Source organism: Coturnix japonica, chromosome 8, assembly GCF_054131305.1.
Source record: "Coturnix japonica strain WE chromosome 8, WE-NBRP24, whole genome shotgun sequence".
NCBI classification, from domain to species: domain Eukaryota; kingdom Metazoa; phylum Chordata; class Aves; order Galliformes; family Phasianidae; genus Coturnix; species Coturnix japonica.
Window position 1 is genome coordinate 22,837,851 of NC_140670.1, and position 19,819 is coordinate 22,857,669.

General features: G+C 46.5%; 1 protein-coding gene across 5 annotated transcripts in view; it reads right to left on the reverse strand.

Moving 5' to 3' along the window:
- SH3PXD2A (SH3 and PX domains 2A) overlaps positions 1 to 19,819 on the reverse strand; it is a 214,801-nt gene that overhangs the window by 164,685 nt on the left and 30,297 nt on the right. For all 5 annotated transcript variants that reach the window (XM_015867111.3, XM_015867109.3, XM_085555250.1 and 2 more), the window contains exon 2: positions 14,691 to 14,771. In XM_015867111.3, coding sequence (XP_015722597.2) covers positions 14,691 to 14,771 — 81 coding nt within the window. The remainder of the gene's footprint in view (positions 1 to 14,690; positions 14,772 to 19,819) is intronic.

Below are 19,819 nucleotides of genomic sequence, written 5' to 3' on the forward strand. Positions count from 1 at the left end.
CACAAGATGAGAATTGGGTCCTTGGACCAGAACCCAGTGCCAGGACTGAATTTAAGACTGATTCTCTCAAGGGCAGGAGCACAGCAAGCATCCAGCACACATGGTTCAGCCCTGAAGTCTTACTCCAGTTGTCCCCATCTCCCTTCCCTTCTTCAATAAAACAGTGAGCCATAGAATGCCTTTATCACAGACAGCGCTTGAGCTCATTTAATGATGCTGTATGAAGGGATTATTTATTTCAATTTGTATTCATAGGGGCTTGAAGCTTCTCATGCATTTTCCAGCCCAGACACCAAAGAGACCAAATGTCTGCTCGGAGCTGGTTTGTGCTCCTGCAATACAAATAAATGCAGGTCACCATGAGGGAAGGAAAGAGTTAGTTTCCCACCCTAAAGACCAACTTACTTGCGAGCCTGACGTATCTGAAATCCATTTCTAAAAACATACTTAAAGGGCTATAGAGGGACTTCATTACGATGTGGAAAATTCACAGCTCCTAACATTAAGGCATGGGTGGGGGAAGCCTGAAGTATGAATCAAAAATAATGTAGCTGTTTGCAGAAAATTAGTAGCACCTATTTAAACCCACACCCACCTCCCTACTCAAATAATCACCCCATGAGCAGAGGCGGTTTATGGAGCCCTCCAGAAAACGTTCTTCACAGCCTGTCTTCCGAGCCCAAAATAAAACACATCACAGCCCAGCAAATACTTCACCAGGGTGCTGCTCTCTCTTCCCCCATCCCACGCCTCCCATTTGTTGCTAATTAAATGAACCAGCAGGTGCTTGAACCACAAGCTCAGCACAGTGGCAGTGAGCGCTGTGATGAAACCCCCCTGGAATGTCTTCTTGGAGAGCAGCATCCTTCTGGGGACTGAGCTGGGAGAGGAAAGATGAGATGATAGCAAGGGATGGGTCGAGCTTTGGCTGCAATCGGAGCGTGCTTTCGAAGGATAGGCTGCTAGAGATAGCACAGTTCTGGGGAGGATGTTGGCTGCTCTCTGCTTTGAAAGCCACCTTTCCCCACAATCCATAACACATTATGCTCTGCTGTGGGGCTGGCCAAACCCCAGCCTCTTTTCTCACGCGCTTTAGACCCAGGGTGGGTACATCTCAATCGCTGGGATGTGTCCTCACACTGATTCCAAGCTCACTGCTCCATCAATTAACCCCTTGATTAATAGAGCTGCTCCAGCCTGTATGAAACACCCCATACTTTGCCCCTACACATGTGACTGAAATTTCTCATATGCTTTTAGATCCTCATAGAATGGCTTGGGTTAGAAGGGACCTCAAGGATCATCAAGATCCACCCCCCTGCCACAGGCAGGGCTACCAACCTCCAGATCTGGTTGGTGACCATCCAACCTGGTCTTGAACACCTCCAGAGATGAAGCATCCACAGCCTCTCTGGGCAGCCTGTTCCAGCACCTCACTGTTCTCTCTATAGAGAGTTTCCTCCTGACATCCAATCTAAACCTTTCCTTCTTGAGCTTAAAACCGTTCTTCCTTAACCTATCACTGTTTACCCTTGTAATATCTAAAGGCAATACGCAACATCACACATCTGTATGATATCAAGGCACTACCATTTTGTTGCCTATTCTCCCTGTGCAAAGTCCATCTGCAGAGTCTGACCCCACCACAAGTAGCAACTTAGTGCTATTTCCCCTATAAAGTCTGACTCCTCACACAAGACTGCTCCAATCCCACCCACAAGCCCTCAGGATCAGTCCGTGGCATTTATCCCCAGCAGCCCTGACCCACACTGGAGGCAGGAGGAAGCTCTGGCCAACACATGCAAGAGGAGGACTAAGCTGAGTGAGGTACCCATACAGGGGCTTCCTGACCAGACATCCTATACCAGTGACCCACTGGTATAGCATGGTGCCTGGAAATCAGCCTCTCATCCCTTCTACAAATTCCTCTTCTGGCAGTGAAAGGCCATCTGCCCAAGAAATCATTTCAAGAAAGAAAAACACTATTTACATTTCTGCTGAGCAGTTCGCTTTTCTTTGGTCACTCTGCTGACTTTTCACTTCTTCACCAAATCCTGTTAGAAATGGCTGGGTTTTGGGGGGAGGAAAAGGAACGTGGTCATTAAGGTCTGGCTTAGCTACTGTAATACAACTGATGTTTAGCTCTGTTAAAAAGCCAAAGACTTCAAAGTGCTTTATAAACATTAATGAATAAACTTTCTCCAGGAAGGATGATTATAGCCCCCATTTATGGGAAGATAACCTCCCTGCCATGCCACACCAGCAGTTCCCCACTCCCTGTCCCACACTGAAGACTCTCAGCTCCTAACGATACAAAAACACTCTCATACTAAAGCAATGAATCTCTTCTGACCTCAAAGTGGAACAGGATTTGGCATGAGGTTTCCTAACAACAACAGGCATAACCTAATACTATATAGCACTGATACTCCCGTAAGCTCACAGCATCCCATGCTCAGCCTCATAACCCAGGGCTGTCCCATACCCAGGACAAAGTCGAATTTTGAAGGGTTTCTCTCCAAATTGGAAACTTACTGCAAACTTCTCCCTTTGTGTAAGGGCAGCCAGGGACTATCAGTGTGGAACACAACACTCTGCACTGCTCTGCCTTCCTTATTTCCAGATCCCAGTGGTATCCGAATCTCCTGAGACACCAAATACTAAATCCTATCCTTATTTGCAAATGAGACACGTCAGAGACCAGCACCCTCTAACCCTCAGCATGACAACATGAGCATCACACACAACTCCAGTGTTTTCACAAAGCTGCTCAAACAGCCACCAACACATCAAAACCTGCACAGTGACCTGGATTTGGTACAGGGATGGATGTCACCACGCGACATCCCACCATCCCTCCCAAAAGCTTTTATGTGGATGACATAAGTACTGGTTTTGATGAGACAGCAGCAGCACAGCTGTGACAAAGACAAGCCTAAGTTTAGATTTCAAGGCTCTCCAGAGCACACAAAGGCCAAAACGTACCACTATCTGGGCTGTCCAAAGCCAAAGATTAACCAGAAAAAATGAAGAGCCTGTACAATTATTTGTTCCAGGTGAGTAACACACACTTCCCGCAAGACAAAACTTTAATTGCTACACCCACATTAGTCTTCCAAAAGAATTTTTACCTGTTACCATTTCAGTTAGTCCTTTTCTGTTTTGCTTTCTAATTCCTTCTCATTTGGTATTTTCCCCTCCCTCTCACATGTTTTTGTGGTCACTTCTCTCAGAACACCTGGCTGAAGGTAGCGGCTCAGCAAGTCACACTGGTTTTCTTAACACACCCTTGAAAAACACAGATGCACCAAGACCCACATGCAGGGCTCTTATGTCAACTCAGTGCACACAGACGCTGCTAAACCCATTAGTACCCGCCTGAGTGCACCTGCTGAATCAGACATCCCTGCACGGTCACCAATGCTTCACCAACAGCTCTTACACAGAGACCTGTTTGCATTGCAGATCTACATAAGCTGTACCAAATAACCTGGTGCTTTCCTGGGCCTCTGCTCAGACCTGGGTGAGCGTGTTCACAGATTCTGCCAATCATGAATTTGTCAGCAACTCACACAAATGGGCAGGGAAGAGTGAATGCTAACCCAGCAGCTGAATGGGGCAGCACCAGAAAAGTGAGGTTGGAGGCACTCACTGCCCAGCTATGGGAGGAAGCAGATTTCCATCCAGACGCCACCAAAGGATCTGGCGTGCTATGAGAGATCAAGCCTTCCCTTTCCTGCACAAATTCTATCAAACAGGTCTCTCTTTTTAACTCAAAAGCAAAAGGCAGAGAGCAGAGCTTCCTGGCTTGCAGGGTGTTCTTCAAACAGAGCACCCAGGAACAAGTGTGTGAAAAGCTGTGGCTTTGCAGAATATGGGTATTTTTGCTTTCTGCAATACTCATCTGCTCAGTGGTACAGCTCCTCTGTGCGTTTGGTAACCACTGAAGACTCATTGATACTTCCCCTGAAGGAGGGAAAGGGGAAATTGCAAAAGACAGTTCTGCAGTAGGATACTTGTATTTGCATGAGAAACAAAACCGCTCTGGCTCCAGAAAAGGAGAAACGTGCCATGACTGTCTGTAGGCAGGAAGGCAATAAGGTGGGAAACAAACTCCCAACTTCCCACTCCATTCAGCACTTCTGCAGAGAAAATCAGCTCTTAAGCACTATGGAAAGAAGCACACAGCCACCAGTTCTCAAAAACCAGGCTGGGATGTACCTAGCAGGAGTACCCGAGTAAGGTGTACCTATGGCAGGCAGTGCTGTGAATAGCACATGGTGTTAGATAAGCTGCTGATGGTTTTGTTTGTCCTGCAAGCAAACTCTGGAGTGCCAGTATCAAGAGCTACAGCCCCTTCCAGACACAGCCTTCCCACATCAGAGCCCTGGGAGCAGAAGGCCGGCAGGGGCGAGGTGGCAGGGACAAGAGCCCTGGCAGAGCCCTGCATAACCTTTCCATTTTGGCTGGGTGATTTTCTACTTGCACTTAAATGCATTAATGTAAATAAACTCCCCATAACCCTTGCTGGGCTATTTTGGACATTTGTGGAAACAACCGGCTCCTCTCATCACGAGCCAAGGGATGCTAACACAACAGGCACTTCTCATCTCGGTCTGCACACACTTAATGAAAGTGAAGGATTGTGTTCTGCGCACAAAAGTGGAATTGTGCAGAAGGGCTGGGAGTGTGAACTCCATGCGATTTTCCGGCAGTATAAATAATGGAAAGCTGAGAGCGATTACGAGTGGCAAAGCGGCAAGGAGGGGGAGGACTGTCATTGCCCAAACTCTTTGGGCTTGGAGTGCTTCAGGGAAAAAAGGCCAAAGAAAAATAATCCCAACTAGGAATCTAATTTTTCCCACAGAAACTGCAGAAAAAGGCTAATCTTTATCTCTGGTAGAAAAAGGAAATATGCTCATAAAGCAGCACTTGGAGGGAGAGAAACCCTGGGGCCGCAGCTCTGGCTGGGGCAGCCCAACTGCCCGCCAGCGTTTTATTGTTCCAGCAAACAAAACCTGGAATGAGGTTAACAAACAAGTGGGCTCCTCCCAGGGCTGCACTTAAATCGTGCTGGGGATACCCAGCCGGCCAGGCAAGAGCTTCCAGCAGCACAGTGACAGAGGTGGGATATCATGGGAACACGCTGGAAGCCTTGACACACTCTGCTGAAGAGTGGCACCCAGCCCCATTCTACCACAGTTCCACATAATCTCACATACAAGACGTGGGCCAGGAACAAAGCCAGCTGCTACAGGACCAATAGTAAAATTTTGACTGCTCGGTTCTGAATTTTTGGTAATTTCAGGCAAGTTTTGACGCTTCCACTACCAGCCAAAACTCACGTTCCAGATGCGTTTACATCTTTAACATGAAAAGCAACCAACAATGAGGAAAATCGGTCTGAATCCTCCTCAGTTGATGTAAATCAACTCGATTAATTTGGGAAAACCTGTTGCGTTTCCTCCAGAAGAGTCTCACCATCCTCACAGACATTGTGTCAGCAATGGGGCACAGGTGCTGATAACAACTTGCACAAACCAAACTTCAAAAGACAAGCAAATCATTAACATAAATCCTTTTGACTGCTTTCACTTTCTCTTCTTCCTGGAGGTCCACAGAGTGATATTCTTAAGGTATTCCTTGAAGGACCTTTACAGGGAACAAGCTTGCAGCTCAGATGGATACTGAGCACACTAGTGTGCCAGCTACCCCATCTGCTCCCCAGCAGGGCTATTTTAATCCTTTATCAACCAGGTTCCATTCCAGACAGTGAAAAATCATACACAGGGAAATCTATCCATTACCATTCTGCAGTGCTTCCCTGAGGTTCTTAGTTTGGATCAAAAAAAAGCAGCACAGCAAAGTGACCTAGAAAGCAGGTAAAACAATTCATCTATAGCTTGCAAATAACACTCACAGAGATTTCTTCAATGTTTGCCCAGTTCTAAAAATACTGTCCCATGAATATGTGAGCATCTGGTAACGTGGCACCACTTCACAGCCGTCAGATCCACACTGGAGAGGGACACACTGAAGCAGGAGCTGGCATCATCACAGCTGCATTTTCCCACATCTTTCCCCAGTGCTTACACTGCTTTGGGCCACAAGCCTTCAGTGAACATTTCTCTAACACACAGACAATACACCTTTTACAAACCACATCTCACTGAGCTCTCGCTAAGCAGAGAGAGTACATCACTTCTGAGCTCTGTCAGTTTTCTCATCTCTGATATTAGCATTGCTAAGAAGCAATTCCCAACCCATCTCCCACCTCAGATCACACACCAGCCACGTGCATCACTCTGCAGCTGCTCAACACATCAGAGAGCCACCAGGCTGAAACCCACACTGCTGTTAGCCCCAGAGGCCCAGGCTTTTCTCTGACAAGTAACATTTACCTGCTGGCTAACAGCACACAGTTGAGTAATTCTGAGTAATGCCAGTAGGAATCGGCGATATGTTGGTATACATCCACACACACGCATCCCCTTCACAGTCAAGTGCTCAACTCACTGCAGTTTCATGCTTTGCCTTAAAATACCAGCAGGCTTTATGAAGTGCCTAACTGCAGTGCCAGACACACAGCATGTGGGCCAACTGGAAAATGTCCCCTAAGAAAGAGGAGGGATCACTAGTAGCACACCGCATATTTAAAAGGATGCAGTAAAAAAGTCAACAACAAGAGGTAATGGCCTCAAGCTGTGCCAGGGGAGGTTCAAGTTGGGGGCCTGACTAAAGAAGAACTACAAACTGAATGTTAACGAAGACCTGCCAGTGTTGAACCTCTGCTCAGAGGCTGCAAAAAGCAGGGAATCAGCAGATGTGACGCATCACCTTCAGCAATCAGAGCACTCACTAATTACGCAGCCCCTCTAGAGAGACTCAGGGTGGCAGAGCACAGCATGTAAGAAGATGACAAGGATGGAGTGAAAAAAAAACCTCTTCAGAGCAGTGTGCGACTTGATGTCATGTTCCTACAAGATTTTAGAAGCAAATTAGTACTTAATTGGGTTGGATAAGGTAAAAGCTTTTTGATGTTATAGTGAAATGTTTCAATACTGTTGGTTCTACAAATAGGATAAAAACACCAGGGAAATAAGCACACATAAACATCTAGGAGACTATCAGCATCATATGGAACAACTCCCACATGATACAATGACCCCAGACAACATCCATCAGGGACACGGATGCCATGGTGGGATCCAGGATCCTGGTCTTGTGCTGCAAAGGAATGGAAGAAGGCACAACCCTCAGAGATGCAGCTTCCAGGAACCTTCATCCCACACAGAGTCCAGGACAACCCCCACACAGCAGCTCCAAGACCTTCTCCATAGTAAATAGCAGTCATGTGAATGCTCCTGGTTTTATGATCTCTTTTGTGCACAGAGGAAGGCTGAGGTGGTACTACAGGGACTAGCCTCTCCTGCTGGGGTATGGAGTATGGGCAGCATTAAAGGATCAGGTTTACATCTTAACAGCACTCAGGTACAGAAGTTTGGAAGGGGAGGATTCCTACAGACCTGGTCTCCTGCTCTGCAGGTTATCTGTTGTGGGTTTTTTGAATGTGGCCTCAATTGTAGCTCAGCAGGCACTTTGCCATTTCCCATCATGGCCCTCATCTTTGTCTGACGTGAAACGTCTTTTCAGAAACAAATACTGGAAGCTGAGCAGATTGTTTAGCCAGGCAAACATTTAAATAATGATGGAAATAAGAAGTATAAACAGTTCCATTCATTCACTGAAGACAAAGATACTGCCCCAAGCCAGCTGGTATCCTAAGGCATTGGCTGAGCCCTAGAAGAAAAAACGGTATTTAAACAGCCTTCAAACCTGCTAAGACAATCATTCCCAGCTCAACAACCACATCAGCTACATTTTATTTATTCTTTCTCCAAGGGAACCTTGCCCCTGGGCTATTTTTTTCTGAGGAGAGCAGCTGGAGTCTCTGCTACCAGGAGCCGAACTGGTCTCACCAGTACAGCTTCTGGCACGCACCACCAGCACTAACAGCAATGGTTTGGGGTTTATCCTGGCAGCCTGGTGTTCTGTACCACCTTCAGGCCTCACTGCTTCCAACATCTCACTAAGGACAGCAGCAGCAGATGGACAGCTCGTGTTAACCCAGGAAAAAGGATGTGCCATTTCTCCCCAAGGAGCTGCCGCTGACCTTTGGGACCAGACATGTTGACAGAGCCACATTCTGATTTCCTCTGAATTTTCCCAGGGCAGGTTCAGTTTCAGTCCTGTCCTTAAGGAAGCTGTTGTCAAAACAAATCCATCCCAACTGCTGGAGTAACTCCATTTCTCAACCCAATGATGCTGTGGATATGCCCCATCCCTGGAGGTGTTCAAAGCCAGGTTGGATAGGGCCCAGGGCAGCCTGGTCTAGTATTAAATGTGGACATTGATGGCCCTTCCTTGTGGCAGGGGGCTGAAAAATCATTATCCTCGAGGTCCCTTCCAACCCAGGCCATTCTGTGATCCTTGTGAGACCATCAGGAAGGGCCTTGAAACCAAACCCTGGCTCTGAACCTCATGGCTGCCAGGTGCCTGCTCCACAGGAGGATCCCACAGCAAGACTAAGATGCTGAGGCTGCCACACTAAGAGCAGGAGAGCAGTGATCCTGAGGCCATGCTGTCCTGTCTAACACCAGCATAGCCCAGAGCAGAGGGAGGTCCACACTGAGACTAGAGGGCCTGGATTCCCTGCTGTGACTGCAGCCCAGCAGGAGCAATGCCATTGAGCAAGGAGTTCCCTTTCTTTCCCTATGCCTTATGTTTCACCAAGCACTCACACCACAGCTATATCCAACCCTCTGTCACTCTGCTTCTCCCCACCTCCTACTCTGCTCTATTTGACCCCACCTTTTCCTCCAGCTTTTCTGCCTGTTTCCATACGCACCCTCATACGCACACAAACACTCCCCAAAACTTGTCAGTAGGTTGGGAATCTTCCTAACACAACCCTCCCACATGAAAGGGGCAAGCTGTATCATGCAGGGAGCAGCCTTCATTCCCCTCCCATGGCACTGAGTGCCCTCACGCACTGCAGCAAGCCCAAGCCAGGCTCCTTTTGCAGACTCGGCGCTCACTTGCCCCACTGTGTTCTCACCCGTACTCATCATCACCGATAGATTTGGTACATGCTTGAGCTTGCCGATCCACAGCTTCTATAGAGCTAGAAGCAGGAACATCATAAAGCAAAATGCCATGTATCCTACCAAAGCAGATGTAATTGAACAAGCAGATTTAGTAACTGTGGGCCTCCACTTGGGCAATTAACCCAAATCAGCTAATGCTGAGAACATTTCCATCAGGGTTACAGCAGACATCGATCTACAAGCGCTCTGTGATGACTCCCCCTTTGCTCTGCCCATTCACTGAAGCTGCTGGGTCCTGTTTGAATCACAGTAACCTGTGAGACAAGGGCACAACTCCAGCCACAAACTGGGTGGACATTACAATATTCGATACAGCTTGAGGTAAGAGAAAAAGGCACGTCTGTACAAAACACGTTACAGAAGAAGGATCAATAGCAGCAGCAGTCAGATGAACTCCAGCCTGAATAAGAACAGCACCATTATAGAATGCAGTGACTTTTTTTGTTTAATGTGCTCTTCAGAGCTCAGTTACTCCATTACAGCACTATAAACAATCAGGATAGCCCTAGCAATAACAAATGAAGCTCTTGATGTTTTATCGTCAGCCTGGAAACAACTTACATCTCTTTCCGCTCCCTAATAAAATTCTTGATATTCTTCATTTCTTTTTTTTAATGCTCTAATTGGCTGCTAGTGAGTTCCTCTTTCTTCACCACTTTGAAGAAACCTGCTTAGATCAGCAGTCGGCATCGGGCAGATAATTTTTTGCTAACTGATGCACAAAGCGAATACTTGAAAAGAGCTCTGTTTATTTGCCTTTTCAGAATTGTGACATTTCAGACGTCTCCTTGCAGCCAAAACATCTGTGTGGGTCATTGTGTGGAGAGGCTGCTATCTGCCCACCTGACTTTCATTCTCCAGCAGGGCTGTTGTTTGCCTCTCAAACAGCCAAAAACACGGCATGGAGTTAGTGCATGCCGCTGAAGCCAGCTGCAGTGTTTTGCCCTGGAGAAAGCTGCATTTTGCTATGGTAAGAAAAGCTCCCTTCCCAGCTCAGTGCATAAAGATGCAGTCATCCTGACAGGAGCAACAGAGACACAATCATCTGAGCACAGAGCTTGGTTTCTCTGCTGATGATCCAGTCCAGGCAGCAAGTAACAGCACAGAATCAGACCACAATGTATAGAGTTGCTGGATAAAACACACAAGATGCACTGCTGGGGATTTGAGCTAAGATACCAGGCTCTGAAGTATGGCAACATTTACTCTGCTTACTTTGCTGGAACCTCAGCAGAGGGGCAGCATTCAGCTGGAGTCACACTACCTACAAAATGTCCAAAGTGACACTGAGCAGCTGGCAGAGAAAGACAGGGACCAGGGAAGGAGCCACTCTGCATGTTTGCCAGTGGCTAACCCTGCTGCTGCTTCCCACCTTAGCATGATCAATGGGAGTGTGAGATGGCTGCATCCTCACCCTTTTCCACCTTGTGCTTTGGGTAATTATTTATGCACACAAACAACTGCAAATCCCCATCCTGCTAATAGCCTCCAAAAGCACTTCCCAGCAAGAACAACATAGGCCTTGCACCTGTAGATGGAAATGCCAGGAAAACAGTGTCCTTTCTCAGCTCCTTTGGGGACAATAAGAACACTGCCTACCAGAACTACCAGCTCAGAATAGGATTCTGCTGCCAGTGATGGTGGGAGGCCTTGTTTGATGCCCATGGAATGTGCTTGAACGAGCCCACCAGCGTGCCACAAGGGTCAGTACTCTCTACAGGCAGATGCTCACGTGGCTCTCCCAGCAATGAGCAGCTCACAACTCCTTGTTCTGTACAACAGCTGAGAGCCATGAACCCAAGCAGAATGCAAGAAAAAGCAGCACTTAATATATTACATTAAGAGGTAGTTTTGACCCCCACGTGATGCTCAGGTGCAAATGCCTCCCCAGGGTGAAGGACAACAGAAAATTGGACTTGACAAGCAATTTATCATACTGCTTTCATCTATACAGAGTTAATTCAATACTTTCAATCCTATTTACTGAAACACCAGCATCCACAGAGTCAGCTGCTGTGATCTGACCCACACTCAACAGTAGATGTGCCTGGGTTGCACAATCAAATGGTGCAGCAACACCATGATCTAATTTAACTCCACGTTTAGATATCCAGGCCTCATTAGAGGAGCACAGAGCTGGTGTTTGGCTCATTGCTTTGGCTTCTGCACATCCCACATCTTCATGGCATCAAAATCCCATGATATGTCCACACTGACTGCCCTATTACTTATCTTGAAAACCAATTCACACATATACACTGCTGAAATGGCATGACAAAATGTTTCTGGGATTTGAATCCTTGGGACAGGGCAACCTGCAGATGCCCACACTGCCTAAGAAGATTTACTAAGTTGCATTTAAAAATGAATGTAATAGAAAGGTTCTCAAAAAGCTCTGAGCCATTTGCTGCAGAGACAACCACTCAGTGAAGGGTGGGCTATGCTGAAATTACCATAGTGAAATTAATTGTTTATATTCCTTCTCTTTGCCCCTAGGCAGCCCCCTACATTTTCCCATGGGTCCTATCCAGTGTCACTGCCAACATCAGGCATTGCAGCCGTGATTACAAGTTAGCCCTTGTTCCTCCACTTTAGCTGAGGGAAAATGAGACACATGCAGGCTTAGGAAGCACAGAAGTGCAGCTCTGGGATGAGCACAGTGGGAGTGAAGCTGCAGCCTCCAGCAGTTTTGCATACGAGCTGTGCCTGTGAATTGGCTGAGCATTTGCTGGAAGGGCCACAGCATGAGAAGGGTGATAGCACCGCTTGCCAAGGCCATACTGCCATGCATGGTACCAAGCTGCACAACCAAGGTCCAACTAGGCACACAGTGCTAGAAGTTCAGGCTTCCATCAAGAACGTGCAAATCCTATGTCACCTCCTTACCTGGAGGGATCACTTCATCACCAATAAACACATGGCAACAGCATCAGTTGCACAGCCTATGACCAAGAGCCAGGTTCAGCCCCTCACAAGCCTTGGGAACGGGTCCAGTACTTTCAAGCTGCTTCCATGATGAAGAGTTCTGATCTGGGCTTTCTATTGCAAACATCACTCTTCATTCAGCAACTCTTAAGACAACTGGGAATCAGTTTGGAAGATGCAGCCCAGTGGAGATCACCACTACAGGCCAGACGTTTCAGACAGCAAACACGGGGAATCCTCAGCTGCAAAACCCTGATATGGTTGCTTTACAACACCAGAAGGGCTTTCCTGTAAATGCTATGAAAGTGTCCCTGCTGCAGATGCTTGAAGCAAGGGCCAGCAGAAGCAGGTCTACCAGATGAGGGGTGTCATTAACCAAATATTAGGCACGGGGAGCAAGAAGGGTTGCAGAGCTCCTGTCTGAGCCTTTCAGTGCCTGCTTACACATACGCTGTGCTAAAGCAGCAGCTATTAAAGAGCAAGAACCACTGCATGAGAAGCCAACAGTACCTCAAAATACAAGTGTTTACCAAAATGCCCTGATCTTTCAGTTATTTTTCTAGCCTCCACTGCAGACTTGCAAATTAGAATCGTGAATACAAGCTGCAATTCAAGATCCACAGCCCGCTTCCATAGCCTCACCTAGAAGATGCTCTGGCAGCATGAAGAGCTTAGGAAAGAAATAATAGCAAGGAAAAAGAAGAATAACCTCTGGGAGTTTAAAATCACGTTATGGCACCATGAGAATAAAGGGCTTTGTCCCCATACTACAGTTGGGAAACTGAGGCACAGATAGGCACAGTGGCATGCCTACAGATTGCAGACAGGACTACAGAAACCCCAGGTGAAGTCTTGTCTCAGTAATTTGCAGTGCCTCATTCCACCAGGGAAGAAGAGGCTGCTGCAGAGGGCTGTCACTGCTCATGCAGTGGTGGCCATGCCAGGCATCTCCAGGAAAGAAAAGGGTTAAGAAAGGGATTTTTGTTACTTTCTTGTCGTATTTTCTCGTGGGGGGAGAAGCGTTGTGCAAGCAGGAGTTTTCCACTGGCGCTAGGCCCCCTTGCACTTATCAATGGGACCTTTCAGGGCTCACTCCCTGATTGAGACATCATTTCCTGTCCAACACACTAACCCCATTGATAACTCCACACTTGATGGGAACTTTTCAAACCTACCAGGAAAGGCCAGGAGACCCAGAAGAACATACACACGAAAACAGAACTGGGGCAAAAAGAAAAATAAAAGAGAAAGAAATGGTTCTGGGCACAAGCCACGTGTTGATAACAAATGTTTGTGATCATCTTTAGGAAGTGCATCAAGCACATCAGGCACACTGTACATAAGACATATGATTCATCAAAGCAATACTGGCAGGCCTGGTGCTTCAGGTCAGTAATAAGTAGAAAGGGGCTTAAGAGCATCCTTCTTTGGCCTTCCAGTCACACAGCAAACCTGGACATCAAGACCAGCCATAAAAGTGATCCAGTCTTCCACTAGAAAAGCCAGAAGAACATAATATTGTTTTTAAGACTGGCTAGAGACTTCAGATGTCCAAGTACAACAATGAAGAGTGATGAAACGAGTGCTCCCCAAGGTATCTGTGACCAGGCACCCAAGGGAGAAACTGTTTCTTTACTGATTTGTCATAGCAAATTATGTCAGTGTTACTTCCCAGGCTGCAGCCCAGCAAGTTCTGTACAACCTTAATGCTGGCTGTAAGGAGCTGCTTGATATTCTAATCACAGCTCAGCTCCAATCACAAGCAGCAGCTCAAAATCTGCATTTCCCCCAACATTAAGGAATCTGTCAAACCCAGCTTCTGCTTTCACTTGTTCCCAAACAGACGTTTTTACAACCCCAGGAAATTATACAATTATAGCCTATCGGTACCTACACAAAGGTACCAGTGGATCTGGGCTATGGCTAAATAGGACACCAGCCAGAAAGCTCTCCCTCTCTACTCCTGCAGGTGCATGGCAGCAGCTTGGCACCAGAAATGAAGCAGTTGATGCCCACAGAGAAACTTTGTAATTTACATTTCCAGGTTTCCTGGCCTGAGACTTCACACAGCAGCTGCGTGGCAAAAAGTTTTTGATGAAACCTAAATACACAGGCATGATGTAAAGCGAGGGAGCCACAATGGGTATTTAGAACAGACTAGAGGAGCCAGGACACTGTCTGGCTGAGTAGGTGGTTAGAAGGAGGAACAGAAGGTTACCACCATCATCTCCATTACTGAATTGCTGTGGGTGCGTGCAAAAGCTCCATTGTTTTCAGCAATTCAGGAGAAGTAGTTTCTGGGGACCCCAAATGTAGCTCCCTCTCTAAAATGCATCTCAAGTATTTAAAATTAGATTTCTTCCTCAATAGGAACTATTCATGAAAATGTCAGCTTTAAATGCCTTTACAATGCAAGTGGGCATACTACCCACTCATCTTGTATCCTACAAGGACGGAGTCTGAAAAGTCTGAAGGATCATGACATGTAATAGTCCAAACAAGAACAAAGCTTTACATAAATGTATGAGCATCCCAGCTGGAAACATGACTAGAAACATGAGTAGAAATCATATTTTATGTAAGAAAAGACAGACTTACCTGTAGGTCAAAGAACTTGCTGTATCTTCGGTAGATGATCTGGGAGGTCAGGTCTGACCATGTTACATTGATGATATAGACCTAGAAAAAGAAAACACAAGTCGACATGAGTTCTGAAGAGCAGGGTATGTCCAAAGGCTGATCAATCAGAACAGGTAAACTCAGCATCTCTCTGGCCACTCCTGTTCACAGAGAAGAATACAGCTCTGGGTGCAGGACTAGCCTGAATTAAAGCTATTTCCCTGCTGCAGCTTTCAGCAGAGGTCTCAGGAGAGCTCATGGTGGTTTCCCACTTCACAACCAGCAGAGCTATTCCAGCCCTGAGGCAACAACGCAATGTGAGCTTCCAATCTCCCACCCCATGACTTCAGTATTTCCTTCTCTTCTGGAGATGTGATCTTGGCCCTTCCCAAGGCTCTGGTTCATACAAGACATTCAAAGGAAACTCAAAGGGGTTGAGGGATTACAGATCTATAACACAGGCACTGTCATGCATCCAGACACTACAGCAGCCTGACCCTGATGACACATATCAGCTCAGCACCTCTGCTACCTATCAGACTGATTCAGAGGTGATGTAAAGCAGGCCAGAGAGGGGGAGGTAGTTCTCTTACATCCATGGAAAAAGCAGTGCAAGTCCAGAATAAGCCCAGGATTTCCCTTGTACTGCCCCAGTACAATCAACTTATGGAAACACTCATCAGAAGACATGATAAAAAAATTATTCACAAGTGCACACACAGACACATACATAAATATATGTATATACTCTGCACAAATGTTTCCTTTTGACCCTAGTACCTCCAATTTAAATATATATATAAAAGAAAATCCAAGAGCTAAGTGCTGTGCTCAGACACACTGTCCTTGGGGCCAGGTGCATGTCCTGCTGCCCTGATGACAGACACACCACAAGCCTTGAGTAAACATGGGATGGAGCCACTGAGGGTGACTGCCTGAATCCAGCGTAATGGAAATCCCAGCCAGCCCAGCTCCTGGGTCTTTAAAGCAATTTCCACATTTCACATATGGAGTGAGATAAGGATCTGGCAGAGGAAACAGGAAAGCATCCCTCCTCCCTCAGCCCCTGTGCTGCAGTGGGAGCTCTCCCTCTTGCCAGGAGTGAAGGGCTCTGCCCCCACCAATTGGGAACAGACAAGCATCATCCTCTTCTCCATTTCCCTCAGGACCCCAGCACATCTCCCAGGGTGCAGATACTGGGCAATTGCTAAAGATGAGATGTGTCACACAAAACCTCCTGGAGTGATGCTGAAGGATCAGAATCACTGGGGGGTTTTTACCCCTCTTCTCCTACCAGGAAAGGAAGGCACAATCTCATGTCCTAGAAAGCATGAAGATCCTGCAGTCTCACTTTCCTCTCTGCTTGTTATACAGTGACAACAGGGCTGATCTGCTCCATTAGAGGTAACCAGAACAAGTAACAGAAGATCTCAGGTCCCCTTTAAAGACCTTACCTAAGCAGACAGCCAAAGGTCAGAGCCTGGGAAGGAAGCTGTTGAGGCCAACCTTCAGATCAGCCACACAGCACTGAAGAATATTTTTCCATGTGTTTGATATACAAAAACAAAAAAAAAGCAACAACAACAAAAACCAACCAGGCTGCAGCTTCACTCCGGGCTAATTCACAACACAAATATTTCTGCTGGTTCTCTGTCCAACAGCTACTTTCAGATGGAAAACCCATTCGATTAAAAACAGATCATGACAGATGGGAGCTGACTGCGATCCAAAAGCAACTTCAGATACTGTAATTCTGGCCCTGAGTTCTCACAAAGGGAATGAGACAAGGATAGGAGAACATATTTCATGTATAAATGGAGTTGATGCTTTCTGTTTACTTACACATCTTTTCTCCAGAAGCCAGAAACAAACCATGCCACTGCCATCCAGGCATTTTGAATCTGAGGGTTCTTCGTTGTCTTACCCCTTCAGAACCCACATCCTCAAAATCTGCTCAACTGAGCGCTGGACTGGACAGGAGCAGACCTCACTGTAAGCAGTCAGCACTGCACATCCATCCCAATAGAAATGCCCTGAGTACAAGGGGACATTCAGGACCAGCCAATGCATTTGGGCAGACATGGTCCCAACCCTGACCTCCAGGCTCTGCAAGAAGGAAACTGTCACTGACTAGCAGTCAAGTCAGGATTTTGTTGCACATTTAAAGCAGGAAGTAAATCTCTTTGAGCCTTAGCTCTCCTCAAGCTCAGCAAAAGATAAATTGGATAGCATACTGATGCATTGACTTCTATTTCATAGGAAGATCACAGCAGGAGCGAGAAAAGCCTTTAATCATAACCTGGAGTTCTGCAAAGCAAGAGATGCATGGGCTCAAAACCTGCACACTGGGACGCAGGTGCACAGGCTGAAATGGCCATTGATTTTCTTTGCACATTTGCATAAATCAAATTGCTTCTGGGAAGCCACCGCTTCAAATAACAGGGAATAGGGGCTAGCAAGAACTCAGAAAAGATCTGTAAAATGCATAGTATTGAAAGCAAGGTCCAGAGGTCTCAAAAGCCTTAGCTATCACATTTCCCTCCTTTAGAGATCAGGGTTTGGGGGTTATTGCCTGCTGCTGCCTGAACCAGACCGGCAGCTTTCTCACAAGGAGCAAACATTGCATCAGCTTACTTTGCCTTATTTTTTTTTTTTAATGCTCAGATCTTGTAACGGGTCTCTGCCAAAACGATCAGCAGCATCCCATGGGAGGAGGAACACAGCAGTCCTGTGGGAGCCTGAGGTCACACAAATGCATGGGGTAGGGAGGCAGCAGGAAATATCAGATAAATACAGAGCTGTCCCACGCTCAGTGCTGGCAGAGCCAGGGCTGGGCTTCTCGTGGCATTTGATGGCACCCCAAAACTGAGATCCCCCAAGGCACGGCTCAGAGACCAGGCACAGGGCAGAAGACCCTGGTAAAGAGAGATGTCCCTGATGTGGACACAGCTCAGACAAAGCAGAGATGTTCCTCAGCACTAAAGGGAGGATCTCGGTCCTCAGTGCTTGTCCTGCCCACCAGAGGGTCAAGATCAAGCTCTGCCAAGTAAGAATGTTTTCCTACAGTTCTTTACAGAATTTCACTGTAATCACAATCAGAAATTGTGAGTAAATGCCATAAATAAGTGCTACATATAATCTGATTTACACCTGTTTCGGACCTCAAAGGGGACAAAATGAAGCTGACACTCAAAAACTTCATCCCAAAAACGTTTAAAACAAGCCATCAACAACATACAGTAATTGACATTGATGTTACAAAGAACTCACTGCACAGCCCTGGGATGTTCCAGCTATGAAGGAAGTTCAATTTTTCATTTCATAAATGCAGGGTTTTTTTCAGCTTACTAAGTATTTTCAAATAAATCCTTCCTGCAGGAAACAAATTGCAGCTCCTGCACAAACTGGAGAATATTAATCAGGAACTGGGCTCAACAAGCAGCTCTTAATATTCATGCTGCGTGAAGGAAGGTGCAGGATGTCAAGGGGGTTTTATCAGCTGCTAATTATCGTTTAATTCTTGCTCTGGGAAACTTCCATTTTAAACATCAGAGAGCAGAAAATTTATTGCAAACTAAAGTTACAGCTCTCTTTTTACAGCCTGCACAAAACAAGAGATAACTTCCTACTACTACAAAGACAAAACCAATCAAATTAATTCAAATATCGTCGTGCATGACTTTATCACCAAATGTCTCATTTTCAATGGAAAATATCCAGTTCCAGCTGGCACAAAACCCAGAGGTAGGGAATTCAGGTTGCTCTCATGTGACTGAGTTTTCAATTGGCTTTTTAGAAGGTAATGCTTGGTTTCCTATAATCAGATGAGCTGAGTGGAAGATAAATGCCTGAAATGAGCAGTGCGATGAGAGCAAGATAAGAACCTCTACAAAGAGGCAGGCGGTTGGCAGAGATCCCAGAGCATTGACTAGAAACAAGTCTGTACCCATAACAGAGGGCACTGTTAGTTTCTAATAAGTAATTACAGTAAATACTTTCTTAAAAGTTTTATGAATGCAACAAACAACAATATGGTGCAATTTGTATGCAGATACCATCATGATAGCCCCTTTCATCCTGGAGAATGGCAGTGTCTTCAAAGCCCTGTATTAAAGCACTGGATGTTTGTACTCCAGTGAATCACAAGTTGGAAAAGATCCCCCTTCTCCCTCATGTTCAGATGCTATCGCAGCTTGCAGGCTGGAAACTTCCCACTAGAAGAGCTCAACATGTGAACACTCCCTGCTCCACTTCAGTCAGAATCAACACAGCTCCTGCAAAGCTGGTGGCAATTTCAGCTGCTTCATTTAGCTGCTGGAGTTTATACTGAAACAGCACAAACTACGGCAGCCATCCACAAAGTCAACATATGGTTGTGTCCTAAATTACAGGAGCGCAGGCACTGCACCAATTCACCATTTGCATAATTATTTTAATGCCAAAGAGCCTCCAGTGAGTGGAAATCAGAGCTGGCCCAGACACAAATTTGGAGGGATAACAGCCCAGAGCGAACACTTGCTGCACCCACGAGGCTAAATCAGCAAGGCTACATGTGCCCCAGAAGCATCATGGCTGATGTCGGGTACATTGTTTTATGTAAAAAAAAGACACATGTACCAAGGTTTCCATACCTGAATACATAGGGTGAGGGTCTCCAGTTACTGCTCTATACAGATCATGGCCAGGAAAAAGCCCAGAGGTCAGCATCAGAGCACAGAGCCTCATCCCACACACACCACCTGTGCCTGCGCTTGGCTCAGATCAGGTTCAAGCTTTTGGAAAGTTTGTATTTGATTCCAGATCCAGCAAGCACAGCTCAGGCTCCTTGCCCAGCCTGCCAGCATCCAAGAGACCCTAAAAAGCTCAGTGAGACCTGAGAAATTCCCACAGAGATGAAGTCAGACCTTTCACCCGCGGTGTGTCCACCACCGGAGCCATACCATGATGTCACCTTTCAGCACAACGGCCTCTGGGGAACTGCAGCTAAGCCAGGCCAGGGCCAAGGGAGGGCTAGTCTCAGAGCCAGAGCTGTTCTCACCCTGGGAATGTGAGACGGTGCTCGGTAGAAACACACAACACTAGGAAATGGGAGAGCTGCTCTAGTGGTA